The 27,808-nt window shown below is 42.9% G+C and overlaps 2 protein-coding genes across 4 annotated transcripts in view; one reads left to right on the forward strand and one right to left on the reverse strand.

Annotated features, from left to right (window-relative positions):
- Positions 1–9,863, reverse strand: part of RBM17 (RNA binding motif protein 17) — a 37,148-nt gene extending 27,285 nt beyond the window's left edge. The window contains exon 1 of one of the 2 annotated variants that reach the window (XM_080679137.1): positions 9,719–9,863. The gene's annotated coding sequence lies outside the window, so the exon portion shown is untranslated. Of the gene's footprint in view, positions 1–2,051; positions 2,195–9,718 lie in introns of those variants that run through there. The other variant, XM_080679138.1, reaches the window with a different exon arrangement.
- Positions 9,864–15,640: 5,777 nt separating this feature from the next.
- The window catches only part of LOC308249024 (pre-mRNA-splicing factor 18), a 40,739-nt gene continuing 28,571 nt past the window's right edge, over positions 15,641–27,808 (forward strand). The window contains exon 1 of one of the 2 annotated variants that reach the window (XM_080669606.1): positions 15,641–15,840. In XM_080669606.1, the coding sequence (XP_080525732.1) occupies positions 15,775–15,840 (66 nt within the window). In that variant the 5' untranslated portion in view covers positions 15,641–15,774. The remainder of the gene's footprint in view (positions 15,841–27,808) is intronic. The other variant, XM_080669607.1, reaches the window with a different exon arrangement.

Genomic DNA, 27,808 nt, shown 5'->3' on the forward strand with positions numbered 1-27,808 from the left:
ACATTTGATATTACTAATAAACGTCCTTTCTAATATGCACATGTTATTTTAAAAATAAAGTTCTATAATTAATAAGATCATGTGGTCAAGGAATTCGTGAGTGAAATCAGTCTGTTCTACAGCATATAATGAGCTAAAGATGAAAGGTTCTAGATTCAGGACATTATTAATTACATATATCCAATTTTTAAAATTCTATTTGGTCTCAATAGCAAAAAGAAGCCTCCCAAAAACACTAGGTTCACTCGGCACAATTAGCTACCCTTTTTTTAAAAAAATATTTTTTTATTGATTTCAGAGAGGAAGGGAGAGGGAGAGAGAGAAACATCAATGATGAGAGAGAGTCATTGATCAGCTGCCTCCTGCACACCCTTAGTGAGGATTGAGCCTGCAACATGGGCATGTGCCCTGACTGGGAATCGAACCTGGGACCTTTCAATCCACAGGCCGATGCTCTACCCACTGAACCAAACCAGCTAAGGCTAGCTACCCTTTTATAGAGAAAAAATTTAAACATATGCCTAGAAATTAAAAAAAACAACAACAAAGAAATGATCTCACAGAAGTAGGTTAACCCAGAGTTCGGCAAACGGCGGCTCATGAGCCACATGCGGTTCTTTGGCCCCTTGAGTGTGGCTCTTCCACAAAATATCATGGCCTGGGCGAGTCTGTTTTGAAGAAGGGCGTTAGAAGAAGTTTAAGTTTAAAAAATTTGGCTCTCAAAAGAAATTTCAATCATTGTACTGTTGATATTTGGCTCTGCTGACTAATGAGTTTGCCAACCACTGGGTTAACCAAAGGATGTATTTTATTATTGCTTGTTAAGAGAAGTGTAGAGGGTTAGATCTTAAATATCCTGACTTCCTCATGACATTGGTTACAAAGAGATAATCAATCTACATGTGAATGATCAATACACAATATCCCTGCAGAACAGAAAAATAGAAGATTACAACAAAAATGAAGACAACAATGGTTGCCCTAGCTGGTTTGGCTCGTGGATAGAGCATCAACCTGCAGAGTAGATTTCGGTCAAGGTCACATGCCTGGGTTGCCAGCTCGATCCCCAGTGGGGGGAATGCAGGAGGCAGCTGATCAATGATTCTCTCATCATTGATGTTTCTCTCTCTCTTTCCCTTCCTCTCTGAAATCAATAAAAATATATTTTTAAAAAAGAAGACAACAATGGTTAACATTTTTTAAACCTTATCTGGCCAGGGTGGTTGTAAATGCAGTATTTGCTGAGGAAGCCTAGAACTAGGTTATAGATGGGGAACTGGGTGAGACTTCAGGAGATAAACCTGCCCCAAGTCATTTCAAACCCAGTCAGGTGAACACCACAGCCCTTGCAAGTAAATCCCTACTGCCAACTTTAAAAAAAAAACCCTTAACTTTCTGAAACCCACAACATGCCCCACTTCTCAAAATAAGATATAATCTTTCTCAGACGGAAAACAATTTTTTTAAATCCCTAAATTGCAAATAGGTAACTTCCTATTTATGAACACATCCAAAAGTCTGACAGTTTCCAGGCCCAGACAGCATTTTGCTGTAAAAACTGTGTTATACAAAACCTGTTCTGCCTGTGTCTGTGTCTCAGGAAGAGAAAGAGACATAGACAAGAAGGAAATTGCCCCCAGGGTTACGTCTGACACAGGGCAAAAATTTCTCTCAGGTGTATGCTTACTTCTCTACCCTTCTATGACAGATATTCTAAGACCCTGTTGCCCCAACACTTTAGCTGACCTTGGTTTCACTTTGTGTGGAGTGGGAGGTGACAGGGGTGGATACCAACTTTATTCCCTCAAAATAGCTGTTCTGGTTTTGAGCATTGTAGCTCTCTCTGCCTGGAAATCAGTGCCCCACTACATTGTTGCTTCTTAATATTCAAACCCTCAGATTACCTAAAAGCTCTGTTTTGATTTCTTAATGAAAGGGCCCCAAGGTAGCACAGAAGCAGTATGAATAAAAGCAGAGTCCAGGGTACTGGTGGCTGATGAATGACCTGAAAATCCAGAGATGCCTACATTAAGGCTTCTGTAACAACTCACCAGCTTAGCTGATAAAAGCACGTACAATTTCCTAGAGAGCACATCCAACAGGGAAATGTCCACTGCCTTCAGTGCCAGACACAGTGAACATTTTATTCAGGAACTTGGCAATGCCTTGTCACGTTACACTTGAGTCACTAAAACTAAATGAAGAAAAAGTAATGAACTCAATTTCTTAATTTAGTATGGCTGAAATACAACCTTGCCTTCAAAGCTTTAGAGGGAATCCCTCTGGAGTCTACTTTCCCCTAGACTACCTGGTATTCAGCACTAAGCATTCTTATCTAAATTAAAATTTAGACAAGATACCCTTAAACTTTAAATTTAATCTGAAAAACTCAGAGCAACAGCAAGAAAAAAAAATGCTGAGTGTTGAGTGTCTGGCTTAATATTGTGGTTCTCAAAAAAATGTACTTCAGCCCTAATTGGTTTGGCTCAGTGGATACAGTGTCGACCTGTGGACTCAAGGGTTCCAGGTTCGGTTCCAGGCAAGGGCATGTACCTTGGTTGCGGGCACATCCCCAGTAGGGGGCATGCAGGAGGCAACCAATCAATGATTCTCTCTCATCATTGATGTTTCTATCTCTCTCTCCCTCTCCCTTCCTCTGATAAAACAAACACACACACAAAAAAATGTACTTCAGAAATGACCATGTATCTTTCATCTATCCTACTTTAATTTTTTGAGCCCTCTTCATCCAATTGGTCACCAAACCAAAGACTAGTAAAAACTATGGGTTCATTTGTTCTGTCTGTCTTTATTCTTATAAAGACAAGGGAAGACTATCACATTCTGGGAAACAAATTTAAAAGAAGCTTTATGGGAGATCACAAACATAAAGACAAATTTTTATGATCAATATTGGTTTGCAACCCAAACTCTACTTTATTTTTTCTAACATCTCTTCATCAAAAACTTGAGAACTTCATGAGATAAGGTATTTACAAATGGAAATAGGTTAACCAAATGCCCACTAAACTATGAAGGGGAAAGATTAGCTTATTCATTTTTGCATCTCCAATTTCTGGCACAGAGCAGGCACTTAATAAACATTTGTTGAAATATTAATATTCAAATAAAGTCTATTTAGCCACATGAATCAGCAGTGAAACCACACAATGCCCACAAATTCCACTAGAAAGAGTAGTTAGGCAAAAGGTTCTGGAGATGGATGGTGGTAATGATCTCATGACGTGAATGTACTTAATGCCACAGTACTGTGCTTTAATTTAAACATGGTGAAAGTGGCAAATTTTATGTTATATATATTTTACTACAATTAAAAAAAAAAAGACTAGGTAAAAGGGAGGAAGAAGCCACACTGAGGAGGGGGTGAAAAATAACAGGCTGTTGTTTAATTAACTCTCATACATCTCCCAACCTGGAAGAATAATCTCTCAGAAATATTTCCCCAAATTTTGGAGTTAAAAAAAGAAAATCAAGCAGTGTAGCGCAGTGGTCGCCAACCACTGGTGGTCCGTGAGGTCCGAAATGTTGATGACTGCTGGTGTAGAGCATCTCTGCCACCAACCAAGTTCTTTCATCTAAAAATCCAATATTTAACAAGGATTTCGGGGCTGAATTAATAAAGTTTCATGAGACCATACTTCCTCTGTCTCTATTTCTAAATTGAAGATGGTTTATTGACAATTCCATTTGATTCACCTTTATGTGCAAACTTCAGAAATCATTATGCAGCAAAATCTTATGTTAAAGTTCCTTGCTTCTATTCTCAAAACCTTCAAAAACACACTTTAAATATTAAAACTGATGTCATCTTAGCATCATCTCCTAGTTTCTGCCACAAAGTGCTCATAAATCAGATCTCAGCATCACAGTAAATGCAGAAGAGCTTTCTTGTCTATACTAGACTTCAAATCTACAGGACTGCCCTAGCTGGTATGGCTCAGTGGATAGAGCGTTGGCCTGCGGACTGAAGGGTCCCGGGTTTGATTCCAGTCAAGGGCACATGCCCGGGGTTGTGAGCTTGATCCACAGTAGGGGGTGTGAAGGAGGCAGCTGATAAATGATTCTCTCTCATCATTTATGTTTCTCTCTCTCTCTCCCTCTCCCTTCCTCTCTGAAATCAATAAAAATATATTAAAAAAAACAAAAACAACAAATCTACTGGACTGCATTATTTACAGCAACAACACATTCATCATCCATCCACGCATGTATGGCCTGCTTTTAATTAATTACTATATTGCTACAAGCACCAGTGACTTTACCACCCAAAACAAGACATAGGATTTGAACAAGGACCTATACTCAACTCATATGAACCACTCCCTCCCCCGCCACACCATCCCATTCCAGTGATTTCCCTGGCCCTGGGGTGAGCAGCAACCTGAATCCCATTCTCATTAATTCCTTGCTTTCCTCCCTTTATGTAATTTTTTTTTACGTGGCTATATTGCATCTATTCATTAAGAGGTGTGCATAGTTTTTTTAATTTTAGGTGTTTTAAGCACTTATACAAAACTAGAGGCCCGGTGCATGAAATTCATGTACTCGGGGGAGTGGGGGGGTGGTCTGGGAACCCACGGAGGATGTCCAACTGACAGCTTAAGCTGTGAGCCCAGCTTCTGGCTGAGCGGTGTACTGACTACCAGGGGGCAGCTCCTGCATTAAGCGCCTGCCCCCTAGTGGTCAGTGTGCATCATAGCGACTGGTCATTCTGCTGTTGGACCGAAACCAGCTCTCCAACATCCCCCGAGGGGTCCCGGATTGCGAGAGGGCGCAGGCCAGGCCGAGGGACCCCACCGGTGCACAATCAGGGCTGGGCAGGGACGTGGGAGGTTGGCCAGCCAGGGAGGGACCACGGGAGGGCTACAGGCTGTGTCCGGCCCATCTCACCCAGTCCCAATCAGCCAGACCCCAGCAGCAAGCTAACCTACTGGTCGGAGCATCTGCCCCCTGGTGGTCAGTGCATGTCATAGCGACTGGTCAGTGATCAACTGTCTTCCCCCTAGTGATGAGTGCATGTCATAGCAAGTGGTTGAGCAGCCTTAGCATATCATTAGCATATTATGCTTTGATTGGTTGAATAGCCGACCAGATGACCGGACACTTAGCATATTAGGCTTTCATTATATAGAATATCATAGTTGATTTGTTCATTCTCCCCATTGCTACCACTGAATGTAACAAATGCACTGACAAACAGCCAGGACCTGAACTTAATTCAAGCTGAGATGTTAACTCAGATGACATAACACATTTACTTCATGAAGTCTTGTGCCAGGAAATAAAACAGCAGCACTTTCTAACATTTGGATATACCTTAAGAAGCCAGGATCAAATGCAAATATAAAGAGCTGATTTTTACAACTTAATATACCTGTTATTTACTTCTTTTTTATTGTAACTCCACCTTTTGGTCAACATATCATTCATATATGCTCCATTTAAGAACACAGTAAACATGGTTCTGCTAGAACAATGACTTTTCAAGAGTCTACCTAAGCTGGCAAACTATGCTTTTTAAAAATGCCTCACTGGCAGAAAAAGAACATGGAAGAAGTTTTCTCAGAAGCATCCCACCTATTTATCTTTCAAGAACATCTTGGAAGCCTTTGGTGACTACTACTCATACATAAAACTATCTCCAATTTTTTTAATAAAAAACACACACAGATGTTTTATTGATTTTTAGAGAGAGAGGAAGGGAGAGGGAGAGATAGAAACATCAATGATGAGAATCATTGATAGGCTGCCTCCTGCTTGCCACGTCCTGGGGATCAAGCCCACAACCTGGGCATGTGTCCTGACCAGGAATCAAACCAGTGACCTCCTGGTTCATGGGTTGATGCTCAACCATTGAGTCACACTGGCCGGGCACTATCTCCAATTTGTTTCCCCTGAACATAGTTGGATCAGGGCAACTTTTACATGTTATGCCTCAAATAAGGGCTGTTTTTTACTTCATCCTTGTATCTCTATCTTAGAACCATGTTTGGAAAATTGTAAGTGCTTTATAAATATTTTCTAATTATATCTGTGAATGGATGGAAAATGTTAATGTACCTACTTAAATCACATTGTTATGAAACAACTAGAGGCCCGGTGCAAGAAATTCGTGCACTGGGGATGGGGGAATCTCTCAGCCTGGCCTGCACCTTCTCGCAGTCGGGATTCCTCGGGGGATGTCCACCTGTCAGCTTAGGCCCGCTCCCCGGAGTCTGGGACCCCTTGGTCCTTACTGCCTGCCTGCTCACTGCTCCTTACCACTCAGATCGCTGCTCCTTAGTGCTGATGCAAAGGCAGGAGAGGCTCCGCTCCTGCCACCACCACTGCGCTCGCCAGCCATGAGCCTGGTTTCTGGCTGAGCAGCATTCCCCCTGTGGGAGCACAATGACCACCAGGGGGCAGCTCCTGAGTTGAGCGTCTGCCCCCTGGTGGTCAGTGCACGTCATAGCGACTGGTCATTCCGCCGTTCAGTCAACTTTTATTATATAGGATAAGATCTGCAGATCTGCCTTTTCAGGATATTAACTTATGGTAAGTGGCATTTTATACAAGTATGGTAAATTTTAAATAGTATATTATAATTAATGGGACAAAAAAATACTACAACCATACAAATAATAATAAATCAAGGCCGAGTTCTGAGCACCTCAAGAAGCAAGCTTGGTAAGAGGCCTTCTTATCACTAAATAGATATTCAGGTACCATGAAGGGAAAATGAAGCCTAAAGAATATGGGAAGTATATACCGACAGAAAGGAACAGGAGGTGCAATGCACGTTGATGTCCACAAAAAAATACAGGTAACATAAAGCATCTGCCTCATAGAAAGAGTTACAATGACTTTTTAAAGAATTTTAAAATTTCACTATACCTCCACCTCTCATACCCTTGGTACAGTTTAATATTCTCACTAATTTTCATAGACTCAATTATTACCAAACTAACATAGGCTGGAGTGTATTCCAAACAAAGTCCATGAGAGTCACCTGTAAGTTAGGTGTATAATAGAACATCCTTCACAATTTACTATTATGAAAGACTAGAGGGATTACTAGCGCTGGATCATGAAGATAATTTAAAACAAACCAGATAAGTCCTGTCCGATATGGCTCAGTTGGTAGAGCATCAAACTGTGCACCGATTCCCAGGCAGAGCACATGCCCAGGTTGCTAGTTCAGTCTCCAGTTGGGTGGGTATAGGAGGCAACCAATTGATGTTTCTCTCTCTCTAATATAAAAAACACATTTAAAAACAACAACAAACCAGGTAAAAAGAAATCCACTTGCCCTGGCCAGGTAGCTCAGTTGGTTAAAGCAGTAGTCGGAAAACTCATTAGTCAACAGAGCCAAATATCAACAGTACGACGACTGAAATTTCTTTTGAGAGCCAAATTTTTTAAATTTAAACTTCTTCTAACGCCATTTCTTCAAAACAGACTCGCCCAGGCCGTGGTATTTTGTGGAAGAGCCACACTCAAGGGGCCAAAGAGCCACATGTGGCTCGCGAGCCGCAGTTTGGCGACCACTGGTAAAGCATCGTTCTGATATTCCAAAACAGTATGCTAAAACTGGGCATATCAGAATGATGCTTTAACCAAATGAGCTACCTGGCCAGGGCAAGTGAATGTCATCATTCCCAGGATACATACAACCAATGAATGCATAAATAAGTGGTACAACAAATCGATGTTTCTCCCTCTCCCCTTCCTTTCTAAAAATTAAAAAAACGAAATCCACTTTATAAAGTTACATTTGGGAACACACAAAAATCCCCCCCCCCCAATTCTTATCTATAATAATAAAAGCATAATATGCTAATTAGACCGGATGTCTTTCCAGATGAAGCTGGAGCTACGAGGGAAGCTCAGGTCCCAGTGCCAGAGGGAAGCCAGGGTGGGCAGCCAGGGAAAGGAAGGCCTACTCTTGCATGAATTTCATGCATCAGGCCTCCAGTTTTCCATAAAAGCTATCCTTAGTCATCAGAGAGCTCCACAATCAGAATAGCTCTTCACTATTAACACTTTTATTACACCAGGTTATATTTCTGTCTATCTCACAATCTATTGTAAACTGTACAGCTTGCAGCACATTTCTTTTTTAAAAAAATCTATTTTTATTGATTTTAGAGACGGAGAGAGAAACATCAATGATGAGAGAGAATCATCTATCGGCTGCCTCCTGCACACCCCTATTGGGATCAAACCCTGATCAGGAAACTGTGACCTCCTGGTTCACTAGCCCAGGCTCAGCGACACCAGACGGGCTGCAACACATTTCTTTTTTAAATTTTTTCTTTAAATATACATTTGTTTTATTGATTCCAGAGAGGAAGGGAGAGGGAGAGAGAGAAATATCAATGATGAGAGAGAATCGTTGATTGATCGAGCCCACAACACGGGCATGTGCCCTTGACAGGAATCGAACCTGGGACCCTTCAGTCCGCAGGTCGACGCTCTATCCACTGAGCCAAACCCTAGGGCTGCAACACATTTGATTAAATTCTAAAAATAAAACACACTCCATTTTAAGTTACTAATTTATTACCCCATACTCCCTGAATATCCTTATAGCCAAAATGTCTGCAACCTTTATCCCATAATAATGTGGAAACTGAGTTGCATCCTTTAAAAACTCCACCTGCTGCTGGGAGATACAGTCGTCATCTACCTGCATATATATGTACATTTTGCCCTTATCCAGAATACATTTTCCATCCATTCGCCTGGTTCTAGCAATTAGTACCTTGAAAGGCTGGCTCTCCTTTACTGACTTCTCAAAGAATCTTTTAATCTGACCTGACTACCTCTCCTCAAACCTCTCTCTGCCTTGCTGGCAGTTCCCAGAATGCTCTATGGTGCTTCTAGTATCAGAAGCTACCTTTACACTTCTTTCCTCGGCAGGAAACCTTTCCCTATCTTGCTCATCCAACAAAACACCTCCAAGACTCAGTTATAAGCATCACTCCCTCTTGGAAGCCTTTCCAGACCCCACTCTAGTCCACGCATGGGTTTAGATGACTGTTTCCTTAGAGACCAAACTCTGAGAGCAGGGACAGAATCTTATTCATCTTGCAACTGCTGTTCATAACATATGGTCTGGGCAAGAGGTGACGCTTCAGAAATGCTTGAACATCGACGCTAAAACACCGCTTTAAAAGCACACAGACGGAGGTGACACCGGAGTCACGTCTTCTTGCCAGGAAACCCCTCGTCTCTGAGGGGTATGACTTGTGGAGTTCCACGGCCCAGCAAGGAAAAAGCTTCTCTCCGCTCCACCCCCCTGGCTCAGAGGGAGCAAGTGCGCTGGGCCACAGGTGACACGGGCCTGGCCACCCGGACCCGGCAACTTTTCCGAAACATGCCCAACGGAGGGGAGAGAAAAACGTCCTCGGGTCCAAAGCAGACGGAAAGCCAGACAGACGGTAAAAGAATGGGGAGAAGAGAGCAAGAGCCCGAGGCCCGGTGACCTGAGGCAAATAAAGGAAAGCGGCGGCGGGCGCGAAGGAAACAGGGGGGCCGGGGCGGGGGTCCGCCTGGAGTCCGAGGGCGCCGGCGGCTGGGGGACCGGCCCGAGACCTCCCGCCCCACTGCGAAGTGGCCTAAAGCCGCGGTCTCACGTCCAAATGCCCCCGGGGAGGCGCTTCCGCCCCGCCTCCCGCCAGGCCTCCCGTCCTGGTGCCCCCGGGGCGCCACTTACCCGGCCAGCCAGGCTGACCCTCCCCATGGGCCGCAGCGGCGCACCAAGGCCCAGGCGCCGCGGTGAGGGAAAACTGGGCGCACACGACGTAAGCCCGTGACGGCCCGGACCGCAGCCGGCGCCAACCCCTACGCCGAGTCCGCAGGGAGCGTGCGGGCGCGAGGTCAGGGAAGCGAGCGGCACGGAGAGAGGCACTCACTTTCGCCGCACTCGCCTGGCCATGGCGCCCCCTCCCGGCGGGAGGGCCGCACTGCATCTCCATTCAGCAGGCGTCCTCTTCTGCCCAGAGGTGTCACAGTGATGCAAGTTTGTGAAACTGAATTCAGACTCCCAGGAGAGCTTTGCTGAGGAGAAGTGGTCCTGGGCTGCAAAGACCGTCCTTGGGAGCCAATTGTGTTGTAATAGAAGGGAAAGGGAGAATCCCTCCCAGCCCTTAGTTCTCATTCATTCAAAATCATTCCTCTATATGCACAATGCTGAACATTAATCACCATAGGCGGGATAAATGGGAAAACTGCTAGAAAACAAATGGTAACAAGCACTGAATTAACTGTACGACTAAGGAAACACTAAACATGGAGTTTAAGGTTACATAAATATTATAAATCTCACAATTGAAAAACGATATAACAAATTTGAGAGGAAGCAAGAAAATGGGATTTTGTGTAATTATGATTTTCATATAAAAATTCTAAATAAAATATTTGTACTGCATTTGGACAGAAATCCTCAGTCGTATAATAATGCTATTCCCAGTGCTTCAGGGATCAGCACCTCCACCACGACCATGTGAAGGGGAACATTCTGGCAGTAAGACAGCATGCTTGGGACTGGAGTGTTCAGGCTAAGCTTTCAAGAACTCTTAAAATGTTATCAATAAAAAAAAGATAGGGAAAGTCGTTCTTGAAATATGATACATTCATTGAACATTTAAGAAATAAAATGAATGTACCGAGTGTCTCTGATAAGTTCTGGCTATGGGCCTAGAGAGCAAAGACAGAAAATGTCTGGACTGGGTCTCCTACCCTCTGATCAAAGCACAGGTGGGTGGGCAAGAGCCCTGAGACTGAGGAGGCAGGAAGCCTTGGGGACACTCCAGGTGGAATCTGCTGTCTGCCAAGACTCTCTTATTTGCGGGACATCTCCAGTTTGCAGACTTGACTACCACTGCCCTCCTCCTGCTTGTTTTGTGCATTTCCAAATCATTAAGTCACACACTGACAGGCAACTTTTTGATTTACAGGCCATAGATGCAGTCACCTTCATTTTGGGGGAGTTTTCTAGTTCAATTTTCAGGAGGAAATCTTTTTCCTTCTTATCTCTGAATATATTAGAGACATCATTCTTCCACTTCTTGTCCAAGGTAACTAATATTACTTTTAGTTTACAAACTGGGAATGTGAGGATTAATGAGATGGAGGACTGTAACCCAGGATATGCAATTAGAAGGAAGGATAAACAAATTGTGGAGATTCACAAGAGGGACAAGCGGTACAGGGGGCCAGTCCAGGCTGGAGAGCAAAGGTACCTAGTGACACCTAGAGAAACAAGTTGTGCTCAGCATCCTGGAGGAAGGAGGGCAGAAAGTAGATGGTAGAATGTGTCAAAAACGAGAAATTAGAAAGGCAGATGTTTTAGAAAGAAAGGAGATGAGGGAGATGCTTAGGCTGGCAGGAAGTGGCTAGAATGAATAGCCATCGCATTCAGGACAGACAGAGGCTGAGGAGGACCAGGAAGAGTGAAAATGAATGAGTGGCCACACACTGGGAAGAAAACACTTTAGTTAAGATGACAGTTTGACCGAAATTATAATTTGATAAAAAGTGATTATTCCCTGGAACTCTGAGTGTAGTGATACTTTTTACATACCATGAAGAATTATTTTTATTCACTTTTATGTAACTCTAAGCAGTTTTATCTATTTTTCAGAATTCTTGTCCACTCCCTACATTTTCTTTCTTTCTAAGTTGTCCTCTACAGTTATTCCTGATCTATAATGTTTACAATAGCAAAAATTTAGAAGCAGAACTAAATAATCAATAATAAAGACAGTGAAATTCAATTATTTGGGATGACAATTTATATGGAAGAATCCCATTTTTGTTTTAAAATTATGTAAATACTAGTGACCCGGTTCATGGATTCATGCACATTGAAAGGAAATTCATTAGAAGGTGGCTGGAGGGGTGGGACTGGGCGAGATAGGCTGGACACGCCCTAGAGCCAACCTTCCTCGGTCCCTCCCCAGCATCTGCGGAGTGAGTGGGATCCCTCTGGCAGATGGATTCCTTGGCCTGACCAGCAGGGATAGGCCGAAACCAGCTCTCTGACATCCCCCGAGGGGTCCTGGAGTGCGAAAGGGCACTTTGCAAAGTAGCTGTCGTATAGGGTGTGGAACGCAAATGTAAGTGTGCAGTAAACCAGATTCGGGGCCAACAGTGCCCCAGCAACAACATAACCCATAGCCGAAGGTGGAATCACGCAGCCCCCCACGAGGAATTGGGCTCCCTCCTCTCTGGTTTCAGGGTGTGTCACCCAAGAACCCCTACTGCCAAGTTACTGCAGCTCAGTAGCTCCTGCGTTGAGTGTCTGCCTCCTGGTGGTCAGTGTGCATCATAGTGACCAGTTGGATGGTAGGACACTTAGCATATTAGCCTTTTATATATATAGACTAGAGGCCTGGTGCACAAAATTAGTGCACTGGGGGGGGGGGGGTCCCTCAGCCTGGCCTGCACCCTCTCACAGTCTGGGACCCCTTGGGGGATGTCCGCCTGCCAGCTTAGGCCAGCAGTCAGACATCCTCTCGCAGTCCAGGGCTCTCACATTCTGGGACCCCTCGCGCCTTACTACTTGCCTGCAGCAGAGGCGGGAGAGGCTCCTGCCACCACCGCTGCACTAGCCAGCCATGAGCCCGGCTTCTGGCTGAGTGGCACTCCCCCTGTGGGAGCACACTGACCACCAGGGGGCAGCTCCTGTGTTGAGCGTCTACCCCCTATTGGTCAGTGTGCATCATAGTGACCAGTTATTCTGCTGTTCAGTCGATTTACATATTAGGGTTTTATTATGTAGAATATGCAGATAAAGTATATAAGGGTTGTCTGCCAATATGGCCTGATAGGTGGGGTTATAGCAGTTCTACATTTATATTTTTTGCTTATTTGTACTTTTCCCAGTAAAATTCTTAAATATATTTTAATTGATTTCAGAAAGAGGAAGTGACAGGAAGAGAGAGATAGAAACATCTATGGGCTGCCTCCTGCAGGTCCCCTACTTCAGATCAAGCCTGAAACCCCAGCATGTGTCCTAAGCCACACTGGCCAGGGCTGATATGTTATATTTCAACAGATTGAATCTATAAATAAATAGGAGGATCCAGCTATATACTAATAATCTAGATATTAAAAGGGATTTAAAACAAAGTAATTCTTCTTACTCATGTTTTGTTTTGTCAAATAGTTATTTTCTTATCAAAATATTTATATTAACAAGCATTGGGTATATTATTGCTATTTTAAAATGAGTCAATACATCTTCTTAAATTTCTCAGTCTTAAATTCTAAAAAGAAAAACATTGATCATTATTTGCTTATGACCCACATTAGGGAAAGCTCTTGGGATGCTCAAAAATTTTTAAGAGTGTAAAGGGCATGAGACCAACAAATTTGAGAATTATTGGATTATAGCATTCAAAGGAAAAGGATGGAGTGGGGGTGAGCAGCCCACATGGGTAGAAATGGTACTGTAGAGCCTTGCAAATTTTTCCCTCCTTTCCTTCTGAAATGTAAGCAGCACTAAATGGTTTTTTAGTTCAAAAAATACATGTTAGAAATATTTTAACAGTTTAATTTCTAAAATCAGTTACTACGACCTAGTGTTATGATACTACATCATCAGTATATTAATAATAATATCATGTTACTCAATACAACAAAGTCACTGTTCATAATTCTTGAGTAATACATTATTCATATTAGGTAATCAATCACATGTTTAGGCATGTAGTTTAGGTGGTATTATTTAAAAATATATTGATTCTGTTTCCTTAAAATACACACATATATATATTTACAATTTTTATGTGCTTTTGATAGCTAAAGTGCATCATCAAGATTATTGAGTGTTGACCCAAGAACCAGGAGGTCACCGTTTGATTCCTGGTCAGGGCACATTCCCGGGTTGTGGGCTTGATCTCCAGTAGAGGCCGTGCCAAGAGGCAGCCAATCAATGATTCCCTCTCATCATTGATATTTATATCTCTCACTCTCCCTTCCTCTCTCTGAAATCAATAAAAAACATATTTTTAAAAAAGTATAGAGGTTAATTGTTAAAAAGAATATTTATTATTATACAAAGTTGTAATTAGAGTGAGGATATAATATTCTCACATATTCTAACTTATAGAATTTACTTATGAGACGTTTCTCAGTAAGTCTAAAAGAAGTTTATTTACAATTGCAGAAAATTCTAGTAATTATGTTATTATATTTTAAGATTTTCAGTCTAATTTTTTTTCTTAGCCTAGCATTTAAAATTAATCATTATCAGTCTATCAACCCGTATTTGCTTCAGTTAGTGAGACTGGAGATTATATATATATATATATATATATATATATATATATATATATGTATATATTAGTATATGTAGTATCCCCCCCAAATGTATACATACACTTTGAATAATTATAAAGGCAGTGTTTATTAAAATACATTTCATTTTCTAAATTGAGCTATCAGCTGTTAAAGTGTGTATACATTTTTTGGGACACCCTTTATATGCAGAATTTTATGTTCCTGTGTTTGTTTTTTTTAGTCTTCTCCATTCTCAATTATCATAGGGTGTTTACAGAAGTTCCTCTAGGGCCTTCCAAATTTGATGCTTGGAAACCAGATAAGAACAATGACAAGCATAGTGTAGGGATATGGAGCAGTGATTTTCAATCAAGGTGCCAAAAGAATTTTTAGAACATGCAGTACCTGACTATTTAGTCAAGGGCACTGATATCTTTTCCCTTGGATTATCAAATTAAAAAAAATGACAACAGCCAACATAACAATAGCCATCTGGTGTGAATGAATCAAAATTACACCTTTTTCTTTGTCAGATTAGCAAAACATATTTTTGGTGTGCTGCAGAATTTTAGTAATTAGTTTATGTGTACCAGGAGATGAAAATTGCTGGTATGGAGACAAAGAGGACAAGGGCAACAGGCAAAAGCGGAGTTGGAAGGGAAGGATCCAGTTCAGGGTCTGGTGGAAAGCTCCTAGAACGAGGGAAAGATTTGGGTGGGGGTGTGCGGAGGGGGTTGGAGAAGACTGCAGGTGGGAGGGGTGATGTGAGCCACAACAGAGGATAAGGGTCATTATGATCAGACTTTACGTGAGGGCTACACTTCCTAGTTCAGAACTTGCTCTCACATCTGTCATCCTATGATTTTTCACAGTATGAGGTAGTTAGGGTGGGAAAGACAAATTTACTTCTGAAAAAGATTTCAATGGATGTAATTGGTTAATTTTAGATGGAATTTAACAGGCTAGCAATGAACACTGCCTTTTTACTTTATATTAATGAGCTGGAAATAGTGTTCAGATTTTTCCTCACTCACTAGTACATTAATTTTGGCAAGCAGGTAACTTCAGAAACTCTGATGTGAACCTCTGGTATAATAAGTAAGGATATGGTCTTACTTAACATAATTGGGGTCTTCTGCTAGGAAGTTTTTGGGCCTGAACTAGCAGGTATAATATCAACATTAAAATGAAGCTGGTAAACCTCCCCACAATTCAGAAGACTCATGTTCATTAAGTGAACACTGCAGGCGCGCTGCCCAATGGTGCCGCTAGGGGCCGCTCCTCCACAGCGGCTCTGTCAACAACGGGCGCCCTGGGTGCTCTCTCTCCTCCCGTCGCTCACCTCAGCTTCCGCCGGAAGCGGCTCCTGTCAGTGTAGGGCTCCAGTGTTTGGGCTGCGGTTTCCGTGCGCCCGCTGCGCCCGGTCCGGTGAGGCTTGGCCGGAGGAGCCAGAGAGAAGACTTCGAGCTTAAACCGGGCAACGATATGGACGTTCTGAAGTCGGAGATCCTCCGGAAGCGGCAGCTGGTGGAGGACAGGAACCTGTTGGTGGTGAGGAGCCTCGGGTCGTGGCGCGGGGTGTGTAGGGGGGCGGCAAGAAGGGAGCCCGGGAGTCAGGACTGGTACTGAGAGGATTGCGAGAGGCCGGGGGTTAGCGAGACCCCCCCCCCCTCCGCCATCCCCTTCCTGCCCTGGTTCTCCCCTACACTCCTTACTCGGCAGCCTCCGGAGGAAGTGGAGGAGTTGCAGGAAAACCCAAGATTTTGGCAAAAATTACCCCACATTTGCCCCTTATTCCCGCGCAGGTTCTCAGTGCCTTATACGCACGCCCACCTGTCGGTATTCTTCGGAATTCTGCCCCAATTCTTCTGGTCCTTCACCTGTGTGGTTTTACTAAGGGTTTGTGCCCAACTAAAACCTAGAGAAAGGGCAGACTCAGAATTAGCTTTTTAAAGTATTTGATTCCTTCCGACTAGTAAAACCGGTTACTTATTACATTTTCTATCACCCCCACCCGCAGTACAACATAGAAAAGTCTGTCGGTCAGCTCTTCACTGAAAGGGAGGCTAAAACTGTTGGAGAAACAGTGGAGAAAGAGGAGGAAGAATTAGGAACTTCCTTAAGTTGAGCTCCATTACTTTATTGCATAACAATAACTTAGATCATCGGTTCTCAAAGCTTTTGGTTTGAGGACCCCTTTACACTCTTCCAAATTAGTGAGGATCCCAAAGGGCTTTTAAGTGTTTATCGATATTTACTGTATTAGAAATTAAAGCTGAGAAGCTTTAAAGATATTTATATATTAATTCATTGACGATTTGAAAGTATTGGTTCAGAGTCATGCAGATCTTCCAGATGTTGATATATTTCATTACACCTTATTTTTAAGAATTACATATTTAATATCAACAGGGACATCACGAGAACTTTCTTTGTGTATTGGAACGCCGTCAAGCTCATGACGGCAGGTCTAAGACCTCCACAATTTTAGTTTTCACTTGAAAGTTGGAATTTTATCATAGGCAGCAAATACTATCAGTTGTTTCCCCGAAGTGGCAGGTTCACTTTGTTCACTTTTTGGAAGTTAAGTCTGAATTACTATAGTTTGTAGATATTCTTCCCTGTGAAAATGATATTCCATGATAAAAGCAGCTGGTTTAGCTTGCAGTTTAATCACGCAAGTGCTTTCTCATCAGACAACCATCATGCTTCCTTATAAATGAGAAGTCCTTTAGGAATACTTGACAAGGCACCAGGAGACTTGCCATTGCCTTTCACCCTCAGTACAAATGACCACGGAGGGTACTGGGAAGCAGTACCTTAGCATTGAAAAGAGTTGACTTCACAGACTCTCTCAAAGGATCTTCAGGATCCCAGGGTCTGAGGACCACACTTTGAGAATATCTGCTTAGGTCCTTGGATGTAATGTAATATTAATATATATGATGTAGTGTAAGTTGGAATTGTTTGGTGGATGGCTGATTTCATAATCAATGAAACTTTAAAAATACTTAGCAATACAGAGCTCATTAAATATATTATTTAGTAGATAGAGGGGGGAAGCTTGTCCATATTTGTAACTTAATATCTTCAGGGACCTTTTTCTTCAGATAAGTGATTTGAGGGTATTTGAAAAAAGTAATTTAGATGTTGGAATGCATAGTTGATGTTAGGAAAGTCAGGATGTTGAATTTTAAGTACTTTAGAGGGAAAATTGAATCACAAAAAAGCTGAACTCTCCCCCCAGGTTTATACATGATCAGGTAAGTGAATGCTCTTGAATAATACAAGAATACCTCGTTTTATTGTGCTTCACATTATTGCGCCCACAGATGTTGCATTTTTTACAATGTAAGGCGAAGACCCTCCACCAGCAAAAAAGTTACAACTCGCTTTATTGCAGTACTCATTTTATTGCAGTGTTCTGGAACCTAACCAGCAGTATCTTTCGAGGCGTGCCTGTATAAGAGAATATGTGTAACTAGACATGTTTTCTTGTATGCATGGGAATAGTCTTTTGAATTATAGCTGTATAATTTATAACTGTATAGAAACTGTTACTCTATAGCCTTTATCTTTCTGCATCATAGTGTCAGTAACTTTCATACGTTTTCACTGCTCCAGCCACAGTAAGAAATATTTTCTTATATTTTGTTCTGATATATATGAAAAAAGTTTCATGAGATAATTCTTACCTTAACTACATGTGATTCTATAATTAGTTTTATTATTTTGATCCATTCTGTTTCATATAAAAAAATGCTGATTGGAGATCACTGAATTGTTTTCATTGCTCTATCTTTAGCTGGAAAACACCTGTATTCTTGGTCATTTCAAGTGATGTCCTAGCTTTTTATTGTTAGTCTGACAGTTGAAATAGTAAACACCTTGTGACTGCCCCTTTGTTAAACTGCAGAAGCTCCTAAGATAAGCCTCCTAAGCTGCCTATAACCTGTCCTAAAACATTCTGTCTGGTGTAACTACTATGAGGTAATTGCTCAAATACCAATGCTTAGGATCCCCGGGTTTGGTGAATCTTCACTTAATACAACACCTCATTTATGTGGAGAACTAGGCTGTTGGGGCATAATTAGAAGTTTCATTAGTTATTAGTTATGAGGATTTGTGTAGAATTATATATATTGGATGTTTCTCGTATGCATGATACTATACTCTGCCTCAGAGGATTAAAAAGACAGTAATGCTTGATTCTTTATTTAAGGACCATGTATGCATTCAATTTTACAGAAAGAAAAGAAGCCAAAAGGCCAGAAATCTCTCCTCTGTTGAATAGAATGAGATATCAGCTACAGCTTGGGGTCAAACCTTTTGCCTGCACATTGGATCCCAGCTCATCTTTTTTTGCATCATCAGGAACCTTAGTATTACTTATCCCCTTTCTTCCTGTATCTTTGGTCTCTCTACTGGCTTATCTCCATCAGCACTGAAACATAAAAATGTCTCTCCCATTTTAAAAAAGGTTTGTTGTTGTGTGTGTGTTTTTAAGCAACATCCTTTTTCTTGATAGCTAATCTTCTTTAAAAAATATATATTTTACATGATTTCAGAGAGGAAGAGAGAGTGAGAGAGAGAGAAACATCAATGATGAGAGAGAATCATTGGTTGGATACATCCTGCCCACCCCCCACTGGGAATCGAGCCCACAATCCAGGCATGCGCCCTTGGCCAGAATCAAAGCTGGGACCTTTCAGTCCTCAGGCTGATGCTCCATCCACTGAGCCAAACCTGCTAGGGCTATTTATTTTAGGAATAAATATTCCTGTTAGGAATATTTATTCCTAAAATAAATTTTAATTCTCACTCATTCCTTCACCAGATACAAACTGGTTTCTGCCCCCACAGTGTTACTATGACATTAGTGACCTCCCTTTTTCTGACTAACAACAGCATTTGACACTCTTGGCTAGTCCTCCTCCTTCATTCTTCCCTTGGCATTTCTTCTACCATAGCTTCCTATTTTTCCTTTGACCTGTCAGGCTGCTTATTCTTGATCTTCTTGAAAGACTTTTTCTTCTTCTTTTTTTTAATTGTGATTTTTTTTGTCCCGTAAATGTTGGTTTTCTTTAAAGTTCAGGCCTAGGCCACTTTCTCTCCACATTAAATATTCTCTTATATTAATCTTATATCCACCTCTAGATTTCAGTTATCATCTATTTCAGGGTTTCTTAAATGCAGCTTTTGGATGGACTTCATAATATCCATCAGCTTCTTGAAATTTTATTAAAAAATTTAACATGTAAGTATATAATATAAATGCCCCCTCTTCCCTTTCTCCTATGTATGATATTATTAAAGGGATCTTTGACTCAAAAAAGGTCAAGAACTAGTAATTCTTAAAAGCAAAAAATAGAAGAAGAAGAAAAAAAGAACTAGTAATTTATATGCTGGTGAAAATCTCCACGCCATTACCTCCTAGCTCTACTGAACTTTTGAACTTTTTCAGTTCCTTGAACTTGCCTTTCCTCACACTTGTTTACCACTTTACTTGCAACAGTCTTCTATGAGACATCCCTGAGAAAGGCAGGAGGAATTGATAGAATACATTTGGAAGGGATTTGCCTTAGTTAGGAGGATGATTTCCCCTTCCATTCTGAAATGATGAAGGGATTGGTACAGATCCAGGTAGGTTTGGTGCTGGGAGGAATTTGGAGAAATTCTTGTTTCATGGTTTTTCATTTCTTTTTAGATTGGTTTAGTCATTTGCTGAAAATGAGGGGAGAAATGAAGGGTTAAGAGGTTTGAGAGAATAGAGAATGGGTAATGATCAGTGTAGACAATAGGACAGAAAACTGAACAGTGAATTACACCGGGATCAGTGAACCCCATTGAGGCCTAAAGGCACACTAGGTGTAGGTGGGGAGAATGCCAATAAGAAGAGTCTTCAAGGACAGTGTTCTCACTAACTGGTCTCAGGACCCCTTCACAGACTTTTTATTGATAGTTCTGAAGAACTTTTGTTTATGTAGGGTGTGTCCTATCTAATAAAAGAGTAATATGCAAATTAACCATCACTCTGCTACACCCACAAGCCACGCCCACCAGCCAATCAGGAGTGAATATGCAAATAAACCCAACCGAGATGGCTACGGCCACAGAGAGCAGGAGGGAGGCTTGGGTTTCCCTGGCAATGGAGGAAGCCAAGCTTTCCACCTGCCCTTGCTGGCCTAGGCCTCCACTCAAGGCTACAAAGTTTCAATGATAGAAGATACATAAATCCAAACAGAAATGGCAGCAGCCACGGAGCTGGAAAGAGCAAGAGGCTAGGGTTGCCCCCGGCGATGGAGGAAGCCAAGCTTTCCCCACACCCTGGCCGGCCCAGGCCTCCGCTTAAGGCTACAAAGTTTCAATTATAGAAGATAAGCAGCATAGACGCAGCTGATCCTTACAGCCAACTGGCCTGGAGGTCAATTCCTCCCAGTGATACCAACAACAATCAAGACTTAATTACAACAAGGCTGTACACACAGTCCACAAAGGGGTGCACCAAGAGTGTCCACCTCAGTTTAACTGAGGAGGCCGAACCACTGGGCCATATAGGAAACCTAGCACACAAATTTACCCTACCAACTCAGGGAAGCAGTGAAAATGCGGCGTCAAAGAAACAGATCACAAACGAAAGAAATGGAGGAAAACAAACGACTGGATATAGAATTCAAAACCACGGTTATAAGGCTTTTCAAAAATATCCTAGAAAAGGCCGATAAATATAACGATACCCTCGAAGATATGAAAAAGGACCAACTAGAAATTAAACATACACTGACTGAGATAAAAAAAAATATTATACAGAGACCCAACAACAGACTAGAGGAACACAAGAATCAAGTCAAAGAATTGAAATACAAAGAAGCAAAAAACACCAAACCGGAAAAGCAAAAAGAAAAAGAAATCCAAAAAGTTGAAGATAGTGTAAGAAGCCTCTGGGACAACTTCAAGCGTACCAACATCAGAATTATGGGGGTGCCAGAAGAAGAGAGAGAGCAAGATACTGAAAACTTTTTTGAAGAAATAATGACCGAAAACTTCCCCCACCTGGTGAAAGAAATAGACTTACAAGTCCAGGAAGCACACAGAACCCCAAACAAAAGGAATCCAAAGAGGACCACACCAAGACACATCATAATTAAAATGCCAAGAGCAAAAGACAAAGAGAGAATATTAAAAGCAGCAAGAGAAAAACAGTTAATTACCTACAAGGGAGCACCCATACGACTGTCAGCTGATTTCTCAACAGAAACTATGCAGGCCAGATGGGAGTGGCAAGAAATTTTCAATGTGATGAATAGCAAGAACCTACAACCAAGATTACTCTACCCAGCAAAGCTATCATTCAGAATTGAAGGGCAGATAAAGAGCTTCACAGATAAGAAAAAGCTAAAGGAGTTCATCACCACCAAACCAGTATTATATGAAATGCTGAAAGGTATTCTTAAAGAAGAGGAAGAAGAAAAAAGTAAAGATAAAAATTATGAACAACAAATACATATCTATCAACAAGTGAACCTAAAAACCAAGTGAATTAAAAACCTGAGGAACAGAATAATCTGGTGAATATAATAGAATCAGGGGCATAGAAAGGGAGTGGACTGATAATTCTCAGGGGGAAAGTGGTATGGGGGGTTCAGGAAGAGACTGGATAAAAATCATACACCTATGGATGAGGACAGTGTGGGGGAGGTAAGGGCAGAAGGTGGGGTGGGAACCGGGTGGAGGGGAGCTATGGGGGGAAAAAGGAGAAACAATTGTAATAATCTGAATAAAGATTTATTTAAAAAAATAATAAAAAAATAAATTAAAAACAAAAAGAAGATAAATAAACCCCAGATCCCATGGCCTCCGCTTGGGTCGCCAGGGGGCGTGGCTGGCCTGCAAACCACCACAGGCCCCTCGCCCAGGCCACCCCACGCCCCAAGGGAACCTCCACCCTGATCCAGGACACCCTTCAGGGCAAACCTGCTGGCCCCCACCTGTGCACCAGGCCTCTATCCTATCTAATAAAAGAGTAATATGCAGATTGACCATCACTCCAACACACAAGATGGCTGCCCCCATGTGGTCAAAGATCCTGCCCCCATGTGGATACAAGATGGCCACCACAAGATGGCCAGCAAGGGAGGGCAGTTGGGAGTGACCAGGCCTGCAAGGGAGGGCAGTAGTGGGTGATCAGGCCAGCAGGGGAGGGCAGTTGGGAGGGACCAGGCCTGCAAGGGAGAGCAGTTTGGGGGGACCCAGGCCTGCAGGGGAGAGCAGTTGCGGGGTACCAGGCCTGCAGGGGAGGGCAGTTAGGGGAAAACAGGCTGGCAAGGGAGCAGTTAGGCATCAATCAGGCTGGCATGGGAGTGGTTAGGGGGTGATCAGGCTGGCAGGCAGAAGTGGTTAGGGGCAATCAGGAAGGCAGGCAGGCGAGCAGTTGGGAGCCTGTAGTCCTGGGTTGTGAGAGGGATGTCCGACTGCCCACTGGGGATCAGGCCCAAACGGGCAGTTGGACATCCCTCGAGGGGTCCCAGATTGGAGAGGGTGCAGGCTGGGCTGAGGGACACCCCCTCCCCTGTGCACGAATTTTGTGCACCGGGCCTCTAGTTTATTAATAATGACTCTATTAGAAATTAAAACTGGGAAAATTAAAAATGTTTAGATATAGTCCATGTAGAAATACAATAGAAATCCATCATAAGTTAACATAAATAATACATTTTTATGAAAATGGACTATATTTTCCAAAACAAAAGAAATTTAGAGAGAAGAGTGGTATATTTGACAATTTTTCAGATCTCTTTATCTCTGGCATATTAGAAGATAGTTGGATTTCTCCTTTGTGTTTCTCCATTCAGTCTGCTACAATATGTTGTTTTTGTTCAATTATGTGATAAAATTTCATCCTCATACAGATAAGTAATTGGAAAAGGGAGTATTTTAATATCCTTTTCAAATAATTGTGGTTTTCCTTTAATATTTCACCAAAAATAGACAAATGGTAAGTTTCTAAAAGATTAGTTAAGACTGGATTCTGACACATATTAATGACTTTTTTATATGTAAAATCCATTGATATATTCTGCTCTATATCTGTTCTGATCTATTCTGCTCATAGATATTCTGCCTGTGCATGATTTTGTAACATCTTGCCTTTGTGACATTATGGTTTGCTGAGTTCAGCAGATCTTCTAAATGTTGATGTATTTCATTAGATGATATAAAATAAATCACGTTCGCTAATACTATTTTTAGTTCATCAGAAAAACCGTTAAGTATTGGGAAACCAGGAAGTTCACAGTGATGGATATATGTTTTCCACCATTCTAATTTTCGCTTGAAAGATGGAATTTTATCATAGCTGATAAGTACTGTTATTGTTTTCCTTAGTGTGAATGACAGGCTTGCTTTGTTCAGTTTTGAGAAAATGTCCAGTATGCAAGTCTGAATAATCAATTGCACAAGTGCTTTTCTTTGAGACAATGATCCCACTTCATTATGTAGCAGAAGTGCTTTGTATGTTTCATATCTTATTTCATCATATCAAATATTTAAAGGCTATGTACCCCTCAAGGGTTGAGATTTAGCAAAATTGTACTTTATCAAGACAAAAGAGAAACTGGCCTCTCTATTTTCCTGGCAGTGCATGGTGGTGAGGAATACAGTGACCACTGCTACATAAATAAGGTACTTAACCTTTATGTATGCTCAGATTCCAGTAGTTTTCCTCATCATTGCTTTAGTACCATTAGTACAAGTGTGTGCACAGTGAAAGAGTGGCACATTATAGTATATATTATGAAAATAAATTTGACCTCACAGAATCTCTGAAAAGATCTAGGGGACACCCAGAAGCCTGTGAACCACATTTTGAGAATTGATATTCTAAGCTTAAGATTTTGTTAGGTGTGTCAATGAAATTGAGACATGGAAGTAAAGGTTATCACTGATAAGGGTTTAATCTCCAACATTTACAGGGAACTCATACAACTTAACAAAAGGAAGATAAACAGTCCAATAAAAAAATGGGCAACAGACCTAAATAGATACTTTTCGAAAGAAGACAGAAGGAAGGCCAAGCCACATATGAAAACATGCTCAAAGTCACTAATTATCCAAGAGATGCAAATCAAAACAACAATGCGGTATCATCTCACACCTGTCAGAATGGCTATTGTCAACAAATAAACAAACGACAAGTGTTGGCGAGGATGCGGAGAAAAAGGAACCCTTTTGCACTGCTGGTGGGAATGTGGACTGGTGCAGCCACTGTGGAGAACAGTATGGAGTTTCCTCAAAAAACTAAAAATGGAATTCCCATTTGACCCTGTGATCCCACTTCTAGGAATATATCCTAAGAATCTAGAAACACCAATCAGAAAGGATATATGCACCCACCCCTATGTTCATAGCAGCACAATTCACCATAGCTAAGATTTGGAAACAGCCTAAATGCCCATCAGCAGATGAGTGGATTAGAAAACTGTAGTACATCTACACAATGGAATACTACGCTGCTATAAAAAAGAAGGAATTCCTACCATCTGCAGCAGCATGGATGGAACTGGAGAGCATTATGTTAAGTGAAATAAGCCCGTCAGAGAAAGATAAATATCACATGATCTCACTCATTTATGGAATATAATGAACAACATAAACTGATGAACAAAAACAGATCCAGAGACAGAGAAGCAGTGATCAGACTGTCAAACCTCAGAGGGAAGGTAGGGGAGGATGGGGTAAGGGAGAGATCAACCAAAGGACTTGTATGCATGCATATAAGCCTAACCAATGGACACAGACAACAGCAGGGTGAGGGCATGAGTGGCAAGGGTTGGGAGTAATGGGGGGATGAGGACATATACGTAATATCTTAATAAATAAAGAAATTAAAATAAAAAAATAAAAAAAGATGTCATTCTATATAATAAAGAGCTAATATGCAAATGATTGTCACACCATCACACTGTAACAGCTCAGACACTCAACACTGGGGAGAGACAAATGGGGACGAACCAGGGACAAATACACTCACAAGAGAGGAATGGGGACCAACCAGGCACAAATGAGCTCACAAGAGAGGAATGGGGATTAGCCAGGAACAAATGAGCTCGAGAGAGGAATGGGGGCTAGCCAGGCTGTGGCCCGGGAGAGGAACAAGCCCCATACCCTGCGATCCCAGGCACCAGTGGCTGGGGCTGCGGCCCGGGAGAGGAATAAGCCACATACCCCACGATCCCAGGCACCAGTGGCTGGGGCTGCGGCCTGGGAGAGGGACAAGCCACCCACCCTATGGTCCCGGGCTCCAGCATCTGGGGCTGTGGCCCGAGAGAGGGACAAGCCGCCCGCCCTGCTGTCCTGGGCACCTGTGGCTGTGCCTGTGCCTGCGGCCTGGCCCAGGAGAGGGACAAGCCGCCCACCCCGCAGTCTCAGGTGCCAGCAGCTGTGCCTGCATCTGCGGCCCAGGAGAGGGATAAGCTGCCCGCCCCGCAGTCCCAGGCTGCCGGCTGCAGCCCGGGCAAGGCCACCTGCCCACGGTCCCCTGTGGCTGCAGCTGGGCCAGCTGAAGCTGGCCCAGGTCCTGGGTGCCTGCATCCGACCAGAGGGAGGGAAGCCTATGTCCCAGGTGCCTGCGACCAGCTGGAGGAGGGAATCCTGGGTCCCAGGTGTGGGGCGAGGCGGTTAGGGGCGATCAGGCTAGCAGGGGAGCAGTTAGGGCCGATCGGGCAAACAGGCAGAGGTGGTTAGGGGCGATCAGGCAGGCAGGCAAGCAGTTAGGAGCCAGCGGTCCCAGATTGCGAGAGGCAGTCGGACATCCCCTGGGGGGGTCCCAGATGGGAGAGGATGCAGGCTGGGCTGAGGCCCCCCCTCCCCCTGTGCAAGAATTTCGTGCACTGGGTTTCTAGTCTATATATATATAAAACCCTAATATGCAAATAGACTGAATGGCATAACAACTGAACGACCAGTTGCTATGATGTGCGTTGACCACCAGGGGACATGCGTGGAACATGGCAGGCGTCGGCAGCAAGTGGCAGAGTGCAGAACATGGCGGGCGTTGACTGTGGCAGGATGGTGGAGCAGGTGAGCGGGGGCGCCAGACCAAGGTGGGGCACTCGTTGCTGTCATTGGGGCAAGCCTCTGGTGGTTACTGAAAATTCTTTGCTCCTTCATGCCACAGTCCTGCCTGGTGCTCGCACCTGCTGCCGGTGACGGCCCTGCCTGTACCCACTGCTAGCGCCAGCCCTGCTCACACCCACTGACAGCGCCGAGCGATCGGGACCGGCAACGGGCGCTGGCAGCGGGTGCAAGTGGTGGCTGCCGGCCATGATCACTCATGGGGGCTTCTCCACCTCCCCCTGCTCCTGAGGGGCTATCAGGACAGCAGCCGCTGCTTGTACCTGCTGACGGCGCTGGCCCTGTTCACACCTGCTGCTGGCGCCAGCCCCAATCACTCTGCGCCATCAGTGTGTGGGAGCGGCGGCAGTGGGACCAGGGTCTGCAGCAAGAGGGGCTGGGTGGGGGCCAGGCAGGGGCGTGGAGGATGGGCAGAGACTCGCCCCTGTGCCCATTGCAGCCTCGCAGCCCACAGTTCCTTTCAAGTTCCACGAATTTGTGCACTGGACCCCTAGTAGTTATAGATTACACCATGGACTCTGGCCTGGAGGGTCCTTTTACTTTCTTCCTTTATATCTGCTCTTTTTGAGAGAATACCATATGTATTTGTCAACTTATTTATTTGAAATATGTAAATTACCTGCTACGTACTCAAAAGGAGCAGTTTATGATGCTGAAATATCATTTGAGGAGTGAAGAACTGTAGCATGGAATCCTGTATAGTACAAAGGATTTAAGGACCAGAGTTGTAGTCCTGCCTCTGTTACTCATGAGGCTTACAAATTCTGAGAATGTTACCTGATCTTTCTTTTTTTTAATTCTCACCCGAAAATATTTTTCCATTGATTTTTTTTTTAGAGAGAGTGGAAGAGAGAGGGAAAGACAAAGGGAAATATCGATGTGAGTGAAACACATCGATTGGTTACCTCCTGCACAAGCCTCAACCACGGCCTGGGCCCGGAAGGAACCTGCAACTGAGGTATGTGCCCTTGACTGGAATTGAATTCTGGACCCTTCGGTCTGCAGGCCAACACTCTATCCGCTGAGCCAAACAGTATAGGGCATCTAATCTTTCTAATTAATACTCAAGTTTCTTACTTCTATTGTGGGATTAATATTTGCTCTACCTTTCTCAGGGTAGTTTTGATATTCAGATGATACCATCAGTTCCTTAACCCAGGTAATACCTTCTTCATCGTTAAATCTATAAAGCTGTGCTTGGTATGTGTAGATGTTTATTGAGTTTATGGACTTAAGAAAATTTATTACAAAAGTTTTAAACATACACAAAAACATAATCATAATGAGCCCCTGTCTACCCTTTCAGCTAAAGATTGGTAACTCTAGAAAATAAGAATATGTTTTTATATAGCCCTGGCTGGTGTGGCTCGTTTGGATCATTGTCCCA

Source organism: Plecotus auritus (assembly GCF_963455305.1).
Source record: "Plecotus auritus genome assembly, chromosome: 1".
Lineage (NCBI taxonomy): Eukaryota > Metazoa > Chordata > Mammalia > Chiroptera > Vespertilionidae > Plecotus > Plecotus auritus.